The sequence below is a fragment of the Mauremys reevesii genome, linkage group 2, assembly GCF_016161935.1.
Source record: "Mauremys reevesii isolate NIE-2019 linkage group 2, ASM1616193v1, whole genome shotgun sequence".
NCBI classification, from domain to species: Eukaryota; Metazoa; Chordata; order Testudines; family Geoemydidae; genus Mauremys; species Mauremys reevesii.
The window spans coordinates 3,544,105-3,559,030 of record NC_052624.1 but is presented as its reverse complement, the minus strand read 5'-3'; the positions used below and the strand labels follow the sequence as shown (position 1 = coordinate 3,559,030).

The following is a 14,926-nucleotide window of genomic DNA, read 5'->3' as shown; positions in this document are numbered from 1 at the left end:
CAGGAAATAGGATGCGCAGAAACTCCATGCAGAATTCCATGCAGTACTGCACAGCTCTTCCAACAGTCCTCACTCCTATAGCAGTATCTCTGCTATTTCAGTCTTTCTGAAACTAGTAATTATACCTTGAAGCACTCATACAATTCAAAGCTCTTTGCCTGGTCTGCTAATATCCCTACAATGACATGTGCCAACAACTGAACAAGAGACTAATTTCCATTGCTAATCTTTTTCATGTCTGGGAATTTTTCAGCGATCAGCCAGGAAGCATTGACCCAGCACAAACACTACTGCCATATGCTAGTTGGCCAGTGAGCGATGCTGCCATGAAATTACCTTTGAAGTGGCAAACTGCATCTTTTTTTTTTTTTAAAGATATACTGTCTTAATTTAAGTTATTGTTGTTTCTTCACGAAAGATAGAGCTTTAGTAAAAGAGAAATAGCTTTCCCTTTTCACAGCCAAAATAACACCACCCTACACAGAACACAATGGGAATTATTAATACTTTCCCAACTGCAGATACCTTGGTGTTAGAATCTCTTTGTACTGCAGCTTCTCCACTCGAGTGGCTGCTGCCATCGACATTGGGATCACAATGTTATTGATGTCGTAGGAACATTCCACTTTTCTTTTCTTTGAGGAGACCTGAAACCACACGCAGAGTGGAAAGGAAAAAAACCAGACAGAGCATTAGTGTGAATACAAAAGAACATTTAAATCATACCATGGAAAAAGCAACTTCCCCAGAACAAGAGGTACATGTTATCTACTGTTCAGAGTAATGGTGTAAGCAGGATTCCTGCGTTTTTTCCCCAGTTCTTCCACCAATCTGCTGTGATATTCTGGCCACATCAAGCAAACCCTATGGCTCAATTTAGTCTTCTCTAAAATGGGCATATTTACCTATCATAGTTGATGTTGCCAATCCTAATATTTGTAAAGTGTTTTTAGATCATCTAGCATAACAAAGTATTATTTATTACTCAATTATTCTCAGCTAAGCAAGTCTCCTCCCCGCACTGGAATTTGAGCTCAAGCCCTGAGAAACAAAGATTTCCCTCTACTTGTAAATCAGGTTTTTGGAAGTCTCCATACTCAGAGTGGAACAAAAGCCCTCTCAGTTCTAGGTGAAGAGCTCAAACCCAGACTGCAGGTATATCTACGGTGCAAAAAAATCCCAACAGCCTCGAGACTCAGAACCTGGGTCAACTGAGTCGGACTTGTGGGGCTCATGCTACAGGGCTAAACGGAGTACAATTGGGCTGGTGATCAGACTCAAAGCTCTCCCCTCTCACTAGGTTTCAAAGTCTGAACTCCAGCCTGAGTGGGAACATATATACTGCTATTTTTAGCCCTGAAGTGCAAGCCTGAGTCAGTTGATATGAACTCTAAGACTTACTACTGCAGGGGTGGTTTTGTGTTTTTTGTTTTTGCAATGTAGGCACATTAAGTCAGTAGCAGCCAAAAGTTAGGTGCTCGGATGTCACAGTGATGAGCATAGTGTAAAAAACTTGAAACATAGATGGGAAGACGTGTCCATAACATCCTTTAGAATTTGGTCCAGGAAGCTTCTGAAGAGATCGTTCCACTCCAGAGCAAGGAAGGCTAACAGGCCCAACTTCCAACTCTACTCCTAGACAACTGCAGCTGGGCATTCCCAATGGAGTTGCCTATAGAAGGTGGGGCCAGAAAGATGGACAGCTTCTGGTAATGGGGCTCCAAGCAAGTGAGCTGACAATGTCAGTAGACTCTGTGAGGGAGTCCTCAAAGAATAGTCTTCAAATATTTTGGATATAGCAGTGAAGCATGAGATGGATCTGGAGCAGACAACGCAGGATGGAGATGGGTCAGCCCTGCTGAAGCTATCTGGGCAACAGGAAAAAAGTTCAGCTTTGGGATTGCTCCATCTGCTTCTATCCGTCAAGCCTGAAACAGCTCCCCACTGGTCAAAAATAGTGTGTGTGTGGGGTGACAGGGGAGGGGGGGAGGAGAGCAATAAATGTAATAATTGCTACTTCAAAGTCTCCTCCCTCCAACCCAGCAGTCTCCCCATATCCACAGAGGCCTGGACAGGAGCCAGTCAATGCTTATCCTATATGGGTTTATACAAATGACTATTGTGAGATATAGCATTTCCCCTCCCTGCCTCTCCAAAACAGTAAGCAAATATTAAAAACAATTTCCTGTTGATATTTTTGCTTTGTTCAGAGAAGTCCAGAACAATTCCCTTCTCTCCCACTTAATTTGTAATCAAAACAAAGTGGAGTCACAGAGCTCACACAAGGATTTGTTTATGCACAGGACTTACAGAATCATAGAAATGTAGGGCTGGAAGAGACCTCAAAAAGTCATCAAGTACAGCCCGCTGCACAGTGGCAGGAACAACTAATCCTAGACCATCTCTGACTGGTGTTCAGTCAACCTTTTATTAAAAACCTTCAATTGTGGGGATTCCACAATGTCCCTTAGAAGCCTATTCCAGACCCTTATAGTTAGAAAGTTTCTCCTCCTATCTAACCTAAATCTCCCTTGTTGCAGATTACACCCATGACTTCTTGTCGTACCTTCAGTGGATATGGAGAACAATGGATCAAAGTCCTCTTTATAGCAGCCTTTAATGTATTTTAAGACTGTTACCAGGTCCCGCCTTAGTTTTCTTTTCTCAAGACTAAACATGCCCAGATTTTTTTAACCTTTCCTCATAGGTCAGGTTTTCTAAACCCTTTATCATTTTTTGTTGCTCTCCTCTGGTCTCTCTCCAATTTGTCCATATCTTTCCTAAAGTGTGGTGCCCAGAATTGGACACAGTACTCCAGCTGAGGCCCCATCAGTGCTGAATAAAGCAGGACAATTACCTCCTGTATCTGACGTATAAGACTCCTGCTAATACACCCCAGAATCATATTTGCTTTTTTTCACAGCTGCATCACATTGTTGACTCACATTCAATTTTTGATCCACTATAATGCCCAGATACTTTTCAGCAGTACTACCACCTAGCCATTTATTTCCCATGTTGTAGTTGTGCATTCAGTTGTTCCTTCCTAAGTGAATTACTTTGCCCTTGTCTTTATTGATGGTTAATGCTTAGTATCAAATTTATAGACCACATATGCTGGCTCTGATGGTGGTAGAGCAGGCACCCTGGCCACTTTGGGTCCTGGCTAAGACAACTGAAGCAAGTAGTTGCTACTGTCTGTTTAATATCAGCTCTTTTTAATAAAGGCATTTCCAGACTGTCCCTGCAGCCTACTGGCAGGCAAGGACTCCCCTCCCATAGCTTTGGCATAGGGTGCCCACTATGAGTCTAGCATCTGTTGGCAATGTCCAGCAACGCAGATGTTCCCCAGCTGCATTAAAAACTGCTCCCTTTTTTAGGTTTGTTTGACACAGATTATGTTCTGACTCACCATTGTTGAATTAGCAGTGGAAGGGGACTGGCTGGAAGATGGGGGTGGAGGAGTTTCTAGATACAAAGATGGTAGGTGGTGCATCAAAGGACTATGTTTATGTATCTGAGAACCAGGAACAAGCAAGCTGTGATTGTCTGTTCCTTTAAGCTGCCTCTCCCCTTTAAACAATGAACCTGTTAATAAAGCACATGAACAGAGAACCCACGTAAAGCCAGAGTAATTTGTTCATAAGTCATTGCTGCTCCTATCTGTCAGTCCACCAGAATCCAGCTGGTGAATACACTCTGTATTGTGGAAGAAATGCTAAAATCAAGGAAATGGGGGGGGAAAAATCTACAAGTCAGAAACCCCAAGTGAAACCATCAGCAGTGCACAGAATTGAACACATCACCTGGGAAATTCATCTTTGGTGGGTGTTTGCGATGACTATAACTATAAAAAACAGTAGATTCCCCTCCAGTATGTCCAAAAAGTGGCCACCAAGAATCTTCCTCATACGTTGAACTGCTCACATTAGCCCCATCTTTGAATTACTCTCTTTTGTGTATCACATTAATTTAAAAAAACACTATTGACCACTATAATTAAGCCCCATAACACTTACTCTGAGGAGGGGAAGTGATATATAAAGATCTTTTCACCCACCACTAAAATGCAGCAGCTGATCAAATTATCTCAACCACAGTACACAGTTTTAGGACAGGAAGTGAAGAATACCACCGCAGTCAACTGAAACTGCACAGAAAGGCTGATGTGTCCTCTCAAACATGAATCAAAGGAAGTGAATTATTATCAGCGAAAACACTGAATATGCACTGCTGGCAGCAGTAGCATTTGCTATAAGAGAAAGGCTCTCTTTGACAGCACTGGAGAGAAGCCGAGATTAATCCCTGAACAGAAGGGACCTAAGACAGAATACTACAGCAGCTATTCTAAAGCACATAGTAAAGCCATGGAAACTGACACAGGATACAAGACTGATGGAGTTTATATTTAAGTGTAATAGTTTGCCTTCTTTAGTAGGTTCCTTATACCTGGAAAGGTGAGTTACTTCAGTGCTAACAGCCTGACCATTCTCTACTGGATGCCTCTTGAACCAACTATTGGATGGATGACATCTACAGTCTTTGCAAGTAACCTCCTCTCTCAAAGAGAAACAAACAGACTGAAAACAATGGGTAGGATAAAATTAACTATTGTTAAGCCAATGTATATAGTGCTTCCCTTTTCATACAGCTGAAGGCACAAAGCTGAACGCACATGGGATGTGCACCAAATGCCAAACACCACACTGCCTGGTGCCAATCTGTATTTTCAGCATAAAGTTCTTTTCTTTAAATGTTCTCTGGTTTGTTCATGATAATTCGTATCAACAACTGCAAAACGAATAAGTACGTTAGAGTCAGCAGCTGTGGGCCCCATTATTAGAACTCCATGGACATGTCTGCCTTGCAGGCTGCACACTACGCTTGCTATTTTCTGCAAGTACTGGATATAAGAAAATATATTCTTTAAAAAAAAAACAAATTAGAACACCCACCATGGTACATTAAACAAGCCAGGATGCTATAACTGGAGTTTAATTCTTTCTAACATGGAATTAGTTTTTAGTCTTGGGTGAGTCTGTCAGCTTTCCTAAGAGCTTAACTTCTATGGATATGGATAGTTTTAATATCATGCACTTTAATGGGCTAAAAGAAACAGGAACCTAGAAAAACAGAAAAGAATACAAGAGAAGACAGTGAAGAGCAACAGTGGCAGCTCTGAACACAACTGAAACAGAAATATTTGGCAGGGATTTGCCAGGCACTCTTGGCAGGTGGATACACACATGGCTTTGCTTTAGCACACACAAGGATCAAAAAATTTCTTTTCTTTGACTTGCTTGTTAGTTCATTCCCAATCACGCTGTCTGGGTTTCTGCAGTAGCCATTTATTTGGTCATCTAATCAAAAGCAGGCTTCCCATTGAGGCGATGAGAACTTCTGCAATTTGCAACATGCCAAAGCCAATCACCACCTTACGTTTATGAACTGAGTTTATTGCTACTTTCTACAGAAATGACAGGAACTGTAGGCTACAATGTAGGGTTGCACTTTGGTCACCTGTTAAAACCTACATGTAAGTTTACACCCCATCTCAGCTGAACTTACTGGATGCAGAGAGAGGTGACAGGCCTAGCTTTGGGAAAACGTTGGTTAGATCTTGTGGCTTCTTTCCAAAATGGGACATCTTCAGAGCCTTGAGCTTATGGCTCAATCTATGCTGCCTGTCATCTCTTAGTAAGGTTTCAAAGTGCAAGTGAAGAGGCTTGTCTGAAAATAAAAACAACAGGTTATTCTAATATACATGAATCCTCTCTCCCCACTCACAACACCGGTGTTGTACAGACATAATTTGTAATTAGCACCTGCCAGTACTGTTAAATTCTATACATAGGAAAGTCACACATGTAGCTAAGCAGTTACAAATCATGCCCCTTTTTAATCTTAGCCCTTTGTCACGGATGTGATACAGAAAGTTCGGCATGAGTGGCCCCAAAATTCACCTCTACCCCGATAGAATGCTGTCCTCGGGAGCCAAAAAATCATAGAATCATAGATTATTAAGGTTGGAAGGGACCTCAAGAGATCATCTAGTCCAACCCCCTGCTCAAAGCAGGACCAATCCCCAAATGGCCCCCTCAAGGATTGAACCCACAACCCTGGGTTGTGAGTTCAATCCTTGAGGGGGATTGAACCGTGTTAATCTTCACCTATAACACGGTTGATCTTACCGTGTTATAGGTGAAACCGTGTTATATCGGACTTGCTTTGATCCGCCAGAGTGCGCAGCCCTGCCCCCCCCCCGGAGCACTGCTTTACCGTGTTATATCTGAATTCATGTTATATCGGGTCACTTTATATTGGGGTAAAAGGTGTAAAAGCCTTCTACAAAGCAGCTGGTCAGGACAATTGTGGAATTTGGCATCTTGCCTCAGTGCACTACCTCTCCCACTGTGCTGGCCTAAGCCATTTCCAACTACACTATCATTTCTTGACACTGGCCTGTCGTTGCCTGAAAAGCTTTAGCAAAGGCTTCTCATATTTCATCTCCTATTGTCTCTCTGTTCTTATTGTAAAAAGTATGACAAGGTGCAACAGAAATTAACATCAAACGCGTCTGAAATAGATGCTTTCACCCTTGCACACTGGGGAAAAGTATACCCTTCCAGTTGCTTTCCCTACCTTTAAGCCCTGTGCCAAATATCTTGTCCTTGCAGTTGCCAAAACCTCTAGCAAAGGAAGAACAGTTACTTACTCTACAGTAACTGTGGTTCTTCAAGATGTGGAATACATGTGGAGAACACGTGTGCCTCATATGAGATAGATTCTTTTGGCGTTTGCTGGGGCCACACCTGTGCCCTAGATACCCTCTCACTCTCCACAGCCAAGGGCATAAAGGAATGAGGGCCGTCAAAATCACCCTTCAGTTGCTTCCTAAATCAGAATCTAGGTGGTACAGGACTCCACAGTAGTGGGGAAGAAGGGCAGGGAAGGTTGTGGAATATGTGTGAACAATACAACTTGAAGAACAACAGTTATTGTTAACTAAGTAACCATTCTTTTTGTGATTGTCCATGTGTATTCATCTGGTAACACACAAGTCATGATCGTCCGTCTGTACAGGAGATGGATGCTCAGAGTCTGCAGAAAGTGAGTAAGACAGCTCTGCTAAAGTGGGTGTCTGATCTGGAGCTCTTCAACAAGCAGTGCTGGAGTTCAGTTCACACCCTCACCCAGCTGGGTGATCTACAAATCTGAGATTGGAATGCCCCTTAGAAGAGAAACTGCAGAGGATGCCTGAGCTCTGGTGGAATGGGCCATAATCTGTGAAAGTCGGTTCAAGCGAGCTATTGCGCACGATGCCCTGATATAGTCAGAAAGCCACAAAAATAATCTTTCAATGATGGTGATGCTTCATCCTGTCAGAAAAGGCCAGGAACAATCTCTGAGAATTCCTGAATGATCTTGTCCTAGTTACAGTAGAAAAGAATTCTGAGCACATATAAGGAAGGCTACGATTTTGTCACGGATGTTGTGGAAGTTATGGAATCTGTGACTTCCAAGACCCCTGTGACTTCAGCCCCAGTGGCTGGGAGTTGCAGGGTCCTGCCACCTCCTGCAGCAGCAGGGAGCTGAAAGATATCCCCACTGCCTGAGGCAGCTGACCCCCAAGCTCCCAGCCACCCTGGGCATTGGGGGTTCCCCACAGCTCCCTGCTGCCGCAGGCATGGGGGGCCCCTGCAGCCCCCGGCCACCACAGGGAGGCATGGGGACTCCTCACAGCTCCCCTCCATCAAGGGGGGGTTGGGGGACCCTGGAACTCTGAGTCCCCACTGGTGGTGCGGGCCCCAGAGCTCCCAGACGCAGCTGCCCAGTTCCTTCCCATTTTATCATGGATATTTTTAGTAGAAGTCAGGGATAGGTCACGGGCTTCCGTGAGTTTTTCTTTATTGCCTGTAACCTGTCCGTGACTCTTACTAAAAATATCCATGACAAAATCTTAGCCTTACATATAAGGTGTGAAGTTTGGCTTCCCCTTGACTACTACAAGGCTTGGAAAAAATTGGCAGGTGGATCACTTGATTCAGGTGAAGGTCCGAGACAGCCTTGGGCAGGAACTTGGATGTCACCTTGTCCTTATCGCATAATGTATATGCCATGGAGGCCTGGATTTCCCTTATTCTCTAGGCTGCGGTTCTAACCATCAAGGTGGTTTTCATAGACAAGTGATATAAAGAAAAGGTTGCTAGATGTTCAAAGGGAGGACTCCCATTAACCATGCTCCATGCAAAGCTAGTTGAGATCAGTGTAAATTTGGCAAACCATCAAGTAGGTCCAGGAGGTCACATGTCTTAAGAGCATGAGATATGCTGACTGATGTTGCCAGGTAAGCCTGGCATTGATTGAGGTTCAGCATGGGGAGGAATCTGTCCTGTGGCAAGTAGGTTTTTACCATTGGTGGGGCATTATTTGACTCCATGAATGCTATATGTTTTGAGTGAGGTAGGAATGGGTTTCTCCCTTTTGACTCTGAGACCTAAGGGGGCAAAGAGTTGCAGTGTTACTTGAATGGAATTGCTCACTTGTTGAGGAGATCATCTTCTGGTAACCAGGTGTTAAGGTCTCTGTAGATTTGCACTCCTTGTATCCTTAGATATGCTGCCATAACTGTGAAGCACTTAGTCAATACTCTGGGAGCTGCAGAGAGGCCAAAGGAAAGCACCCTGTATTGATAATGCAACTTTCCCACAAAGAAAGTGAGGTATTTCCTGAGGGTCTGGTTGAATAGCTGTATGGAAATAGACATCCTGTAAGCTGAGAGCCAAAAGCCAGTCCTGAGGATCTAGGGTAGGAACTAAGAAAACTAGGGTTAACATCCTGAACTTGATGTGACAGATAAATGTATTGAGTTGTTGGAGATCTAGGATTGAGCACCAACCTCCATTCTTCACTGGTATTAGGAAACAAAGTGAATAAATCTCTCTGCCCTGGAATTCTACAGGCTCTCCTTCCATTGCTCAGAGCTATAGAAACATTTATTCCATTTAACAGTATCTCATGAGAGGGGTCCCTGAAGAGGGACAGGGAAATGGGGCAGGGAGAGAAACTGTATAGCACACCCCATGACCACAATTTCTAGGATCTACTGGTTTCTAGGTTCCAGACCTCCCAAAAGCAAAACAAATGGTTCCCAAAAGGGTGGGGGAGGGATGGGACAAATGGAATACAAATCCTGTGGTTCCTACGTGGCTCTGTAATTGGGTTTACAAAGCCCATACTAAGCATAGACAGATGGGAGAGGAGAGTCTTCCCTGCTTACAAGCAACCAGGCTGACCACACCCCAGCACAGCTGCTGGACCTGTCAATCATGGAGGCATGCATCCAGAGCTGAGACCAGTAAGATATTGGTATAAAGGAAGGAACAGCGAGAGATGGAGAGGCAGAAAGGCCTGGGACAGCTGACAAGAGGTTGATGCAGAGTGTATGGCAGGGGAGTAAGGAGCAGAGCATCTCCATCTCTGGAATTTCTGTATTTTCCTTGGGGGCTTTGTTTATCTCAGCTGGCATGGGGGGTTTAGACATCTGTTCTTGGTGCTTCGGTGCCAAAACATCGGTATAATGAGTGGCATGAGCAGGCTCTTCAAGCTGTGCCAAGTTTGTTCAGTGACCTGTCTGGGCCAAGCTGTCAGCAGGACCTGATCCAGACCTTGAACTGCCTCCTGGTTTGGACTGGTCTGGGTCAGCAAGGGAAATCTGTGTCTCCAATCACTCAGAGCAGTGCTCCTTAACCCTCAGAAAATTGTGTTGAGGAGGGTTTGGAGGCTCTCACAGACTTTGTAATCAACAAGTAGAACTTTCTCGAAGCTCTGGGTGGACCCCTGGGTTACTGGCCTGGTCATTTTCTTCACCTCAGGTTTGGAGTATGCCTTCATGGACATCTTCAGGAGAAACACTTTTAGGTGGGATTCCCTTGCTTTTGGTGTCCTCTTTGAAAAAGAGCGACATGTGGTGCATTTTTCTGGAATATGCACTTCAGTGAGGTAGAAGTCTTTTTGAGTGTCTGTCACCATATGGATAGCTGCCTTACAGATGGACAGGATTTAAATCCTGGAAATTTGATTCTGCCATGTCCAGGGCACCATGTTGGGAGCACCCCCAAAGTTAAAGACCTTCTTTCTTTTTCTTTTTGGCCAGAGGGCTTAAACTATGTTAACTTAATTATATTAAGGAACACAAAACTAAAAACTAGAGCAGCGGTTCTAAAACTGTGGGTCGGCCAGGGCTGGCTTAGACTTGCTGGGGCCCAGATTTGCTGGGGCCCTTTGGCTTCAGTTTTGCCCCCTCCTCCTCCCCTCCCACCTGGAATGGAGGGGCTTCAGCTTCCCCCTCCCCACCCTGGGGCAGTGGGGCTTGGGCAGGCTCAGGCTTCTGTCCCTCTTCCTGCCCAGAGATGCAGACACTGCCAGGGATTCTGTCTCTGCCTCAGATGGAATTGAAGGACGGTTGTGGCTGCCCTAACCTTTATGCCCTTGGCTACCAGGAGCAACAGGGCATTCAGGATACAGGGGCAACCCAAACACACACAGAATCCGGTCTCAGGCAAAAGGGCACCAGAACAGAATATATGTGGACAATCACTTGAAGAAGAATTCTAGCTAAATTTCCTTCAAAACATAGTGTCTTGTTTTCCCTTCTCAGCTGTAAGAGTCCCCTCTTCACAGGCATCAGTCCTTATATAACCACTTATGTGGTGAAACCTACTCAAGTCTCCATTCCAAGAGCCTAGTCCTGACCTAACTTTGAATACACCCAGTTTCCAGATGTCCACTGTCCCAAAAGTTAAATTTTAACAATAGTAAATATACTAGAGAAAGTCTAATAGGGTACGTGAAATCAAACAATTCCTGAGCCTCCAACAGAATTTAGCTGACTGTCACTGGCTGGAACCAAACCAATCACATACCAAGTAATGAGAATTCAGAGGTGAGGCCTCATCTATGATAACCCTCAAGGGGAATCTTTTCATCAACCCTGGAAAAATAGATTCTCTCTTCAAATTAGTTTTGGGGAGAGTGCTGCCTAAAAACCAGCACTGAAATGAGTTTTAGGGCTAGTCTACACTGGCAGCGCTTTAACGTGACTTGTATAGTCATGGCAGAGCTCTAAAAAACCAACCACCATGAGAGGCGTAGCTACCAGAGGAGCTGGTGCACTGTTTACACTGGCACTTTACAGCGCTGAAACTTGCTGCGCTCAGGGGGGTGTTTTTTCACACCCGAGCGAGAAAGTTGCAGCACTGTAAATTGACAATGTAGACAAGCCCCTTAGTCATTTTTGAGTAGATTTCCTGTTGTTAATAATCCCTCCTACCATTTGTTTCCTTCCACATTGTTCTCTTTTGTGCTGTATGCTAATTAGTTTAGTGTTACTCAAAAGGGGGTGAGACTGTCCCCTGCTGGTTTGTTGTTCCAGCCCATGGAGACAGGGTTAGACTTTTAGAACTTACTCATTTTTTAAATACAAAAATAGCACCAGACTTTACTAACAGACACAAGAAAAAAAGATTAAGTTAAGATTTGGTCTGGCTTTCCAAATTCCCCTTTTAAAGATCCTATTCCTTCCCTGGAAAGAATCTGGGAGTTTTTCCATGGAAAATGAAGCAGTAACAAAAAGATTTTTCTTTCCAAGAGGGACACTCAAGGGAGGGCTGCAGTGGCACTGTCAAGAGCTCATCTATTTAAACATTAAACAGAGTAAAAATAGCAGTACCCTTCTATTCAGAGCATGGTATGCTGGGACCTGTAGTCTCCATGGGCTGCATCTCTGTATTAAAAATAAGGGGAATTAGGGTCACGCTGCAGAACTTTGTGGGTAGCCTCTGACTATTCCTTGCATATACACTACCCTAAAATTCAGTTTAGTGTATTTTAAACATTGTTGCCTGTAAGTGGAAGGAGGAGCAGGACACCTGCAGAATAAGGTCCTTTATTTTATACTAAGAACATGTAATCTACTCACCATGAGAGAACGACAGTATGGGATGGAAGCCAGAATCCAGCAGTGCTATACGCTCTTCTAAGGACATAGTGTCTGGGTCTATGGCCTGAATAGAGGTTTTACAACCACACAGGATACAAGTGCTGGGCCATTCACAGCTACACTTCATGGTGAGAGGTTTCTGCGGCTAGTAGAAGGGAAAATAAAAAGATCAGCCATCTAAAAAGGGAAAAATCGCCAGTGTTTTCTTCAATTTAAGAAGGGATGCTGATATTCAGATCCAGTGTTTCCAGGGTCTGATTTCTACAGACAAACTACGTTTCATGCCCTAACCAAAAAAAAAAAAGAAAAAAATATTCAAAAAGGAAATATTTAGATAAGTTTTGAAAGACAGACATAACAATGGTCTTGTGGAATGGATCATCTCCAGTAAACCAAACACAGAGTAAACCAAACACAGACACACAGGTCCCAGAGCCCACTCAGCAGCCGTAACAGCATGTATGCAGGGCACAGCAAGGAATACAATCGCTCTTTGCTCCAGAATTCCACCTCTTATCCTTTGAAAAAATAATTTTCGCTAGTACAAGACTAGAATTCTCCTTGTGGCTGAACATAAAATTGAATTACAATGGTATCTGGTAATTATACTTAGGCCTATAACACGAACATATGGTGCTATTTTAAAGGGACAATTCAAAGAAACTTCTTTGACATTTCCAAGTGAGTATAGCTTGTTTCTTGTATCACATAATTTTCTTCCCTTGACAATATTTGATGTACTTGATGCCTCTTCCTCTGATAATATGTTGTGCTCTGCAAGCTCAGTCAATCAAAAGAGGGAGCATTAACAACTTTTTGCCCATAGCTGCCTCTCTTATTACGCTGGTAAACAAGATTGAGCCATGTTGGCTTTGTGCTAACAAATGCCAAGGACACAGACTAGAAGGAAAAGAAATTTAGTTTTCATGCTTCAAGATTATTCCAAGAAACAGAAATTAACAAATTACATACAGAGAAAGGGGCAACAAGACCATCAAATCAGTCTCATCAATATGAGAAAACTGGATATTTTCAAGAAATCTCTTATACTGAGCTGGAAACATCAAAATAAAGAATAAGATGTTTGTAACGTAAACACTCTAAGCTAAAGGTAAGTGGTGGGAAATAGAAATTACGTCAGTGCAGAAACTAAAACCATAGTTAGGCTGTCACCGCTCGCAAAGGCATGGTCTGAGCACATGACTGGGATTCAGGTACTCTGGCTCGAATCCCAGCTCTTGACAGTTTCCCTGTGACCTCGGGCAAATCCATTTCTATGCCTTGTTTTCACCATTTGTAAAATTATAGAATCATAGAAGATTGGGGTTGGAAGAGACCTCAGGAGGTCGTCTAGTCCAACCCCCTGCTCAAAGCAGGACCAATATCAACTAAATCATCCAACTAAATCAACAAAATGAGAATATCTACTCTCAGAGGGACATTTATAATGCAGTTGGAGATCCTGGGAGTGAAGGGGGTACTCCATTGTGTTTATACTTGATAAAAAAAATGCAGGATAGATAGTATTTTAGCAGACATGTGGCTAAACTCACTGAAAGTTTGCACCTACCTTCTTGCTAAGGAGAGACACAGTGTTAGCTCGGACCAGCTTGCGTTTCTTGTATCTGCAAATGGGGCGGATTCTAGCTGCAACACAGCTGTTGTCTGGTACAGAGGGTACCGTAGTCAGGCTATCTAGTCGTTTCTGTTTGAGAATCTCTTCAGCTTCCAAACTGGCCAGAGAAATGCTGTTGGAGCGGCTTGTGTGAAAACTGCAACCAAATAAATAAATAAATAAGACAGTGAGCCTCACTCAGAACAAGAGAGGCAAAAGTTAATACTGCCCTGTGATGGCTGTGCTGACCGATCACCTCCAGGTATTTTCTTAGGCAGCTAATGATTTTTATCAGTTTGGGGTTTTTACTACAGCTGTGCTCCTTGTTAACTTAGGTTCTAATAATTCTTTAGGGGGGAAACATGCTCATCTGCTTATGCATCTAGCTGGAAATAAATACTGAAGGTTATAAAATCATAGAAATGTAGGGCTGGAAGGAACCTCAAGAAATCATTAAGTCCAGGCCTCTGTGCTGAGACAGGACCAAGTAAATCTAGATCATCCCTGACAAGCCTATGTCCAACTTGTTTTTAAATGCTTCCAGCGATGGGGACTCCATGACCTCCCACGGAAGCCTATTCCAGAGCTTAACTACCTCTAGGGTACGTCTACACTACCCGCCAGATCGGCGGGTAGTGATCTATCAGGGATTGATTTATCGCGTCTAGTGTAGATGCGATAAAATTGATCCCCGATCGCTCAGCCGTTGGACTCTGGAACTCCACCGCAGCGAGAGGCGGAAGCGGAGGTGACAGGGGAGCAGCAGCGGTTGACACGCCGCCGTCCTTATGGCCAGGTAAATCGACCTAAGATACGCTGACTTCAGCTACGCTATTTGCATAGCTGAAGTTGCGTATCTTAGGTTGACCACGCCCCCAGTGTAGACCTAGCCTTATAGTTAGGAAGTTTTTCCTGATAGCTAACCTAAATCTACCTTGCTGCAGATTAAGCCCATTACGTCTTGTCCTACCTGCAGTGGACATGGAGAACAATTGATCACCGTCCGCTTTGTAAAAGTCCTTAATAGAAGACTTATCAAGTTGCCCCTCAGTCTTCTTTTCTTGAGACTAAACATGCCCAGTTTTTCTAACCCTTCCTCACAGGTCAGGTTTTCTAAACCTTATCATTTTTGTTGCTCTGCACTCTTTCCAATTTGTCCACACCCTTCGTAACTGTAGTGCCCAAAATTGGACACAATACTCCAGTTGGGGCCTCACCAGTGCCAAGTGTAGCAGAACAATTAGAATCACAGAACTGGAAGGGACCTCGAGAGGTCATCTAGTCCAGTCCCCTGCACTCAAGGCAGGACT

At 43.7% G+C, this 14,926-nt stretch overlaps 1 protein-coding gene and 1 long non-coding RNA gene across 12 annotated transcripts in view; one reads left to right on the top strand and one right to left on the bottom strand.

Annotated features, from left to right (window-relative positions):
• LOC120397536 (KAT8 regulatory NSL complex subunit 1-like) overlaps positions 1 to 14,926 on the bottom strand; it is a 141,063-nt gene that overhangs the window by 26,903 nt on the left and 99,234 nt on the right. For all 10 annotated transcript variants that reach the window (XM_039523519.1, XM_039523515.1, XM_039523517.1 and 7 more), the window contains 5 exons: positions 13,572 to 13,773; positions 11,981 to 12,146; positions 5,569 to 5,730; positions 3,413 to 3,588; positions 526 to 647 (listed from right to left, as the gene is read on the bottom strand). In XM_039523519.1, coding sequence (XP_039379453.1) covers positions 526 to 647; positions 3,413 to 3,588; positions 5,569 to 5,730; positions 11,981 to 12,146; positions 13,572 to 13,773 — 828 coding nt within the window. The remainder of the gene's footprint in view (positions 1 to 525; positions 648 to 3,412; positions 3,589 to 5,568; positions 5,731 to 11,980; positions 12,147 to 13,571; positions 13,774 to 14,926) is intronic.
• The window catches only part of LOC120397539, an 84,677-nt gene that overhangs the window by 50,995 nt on the left and 18,756 nt on the right, over positions 1 to 14,926 (top strand). The window lies entirely within an intron of this gene.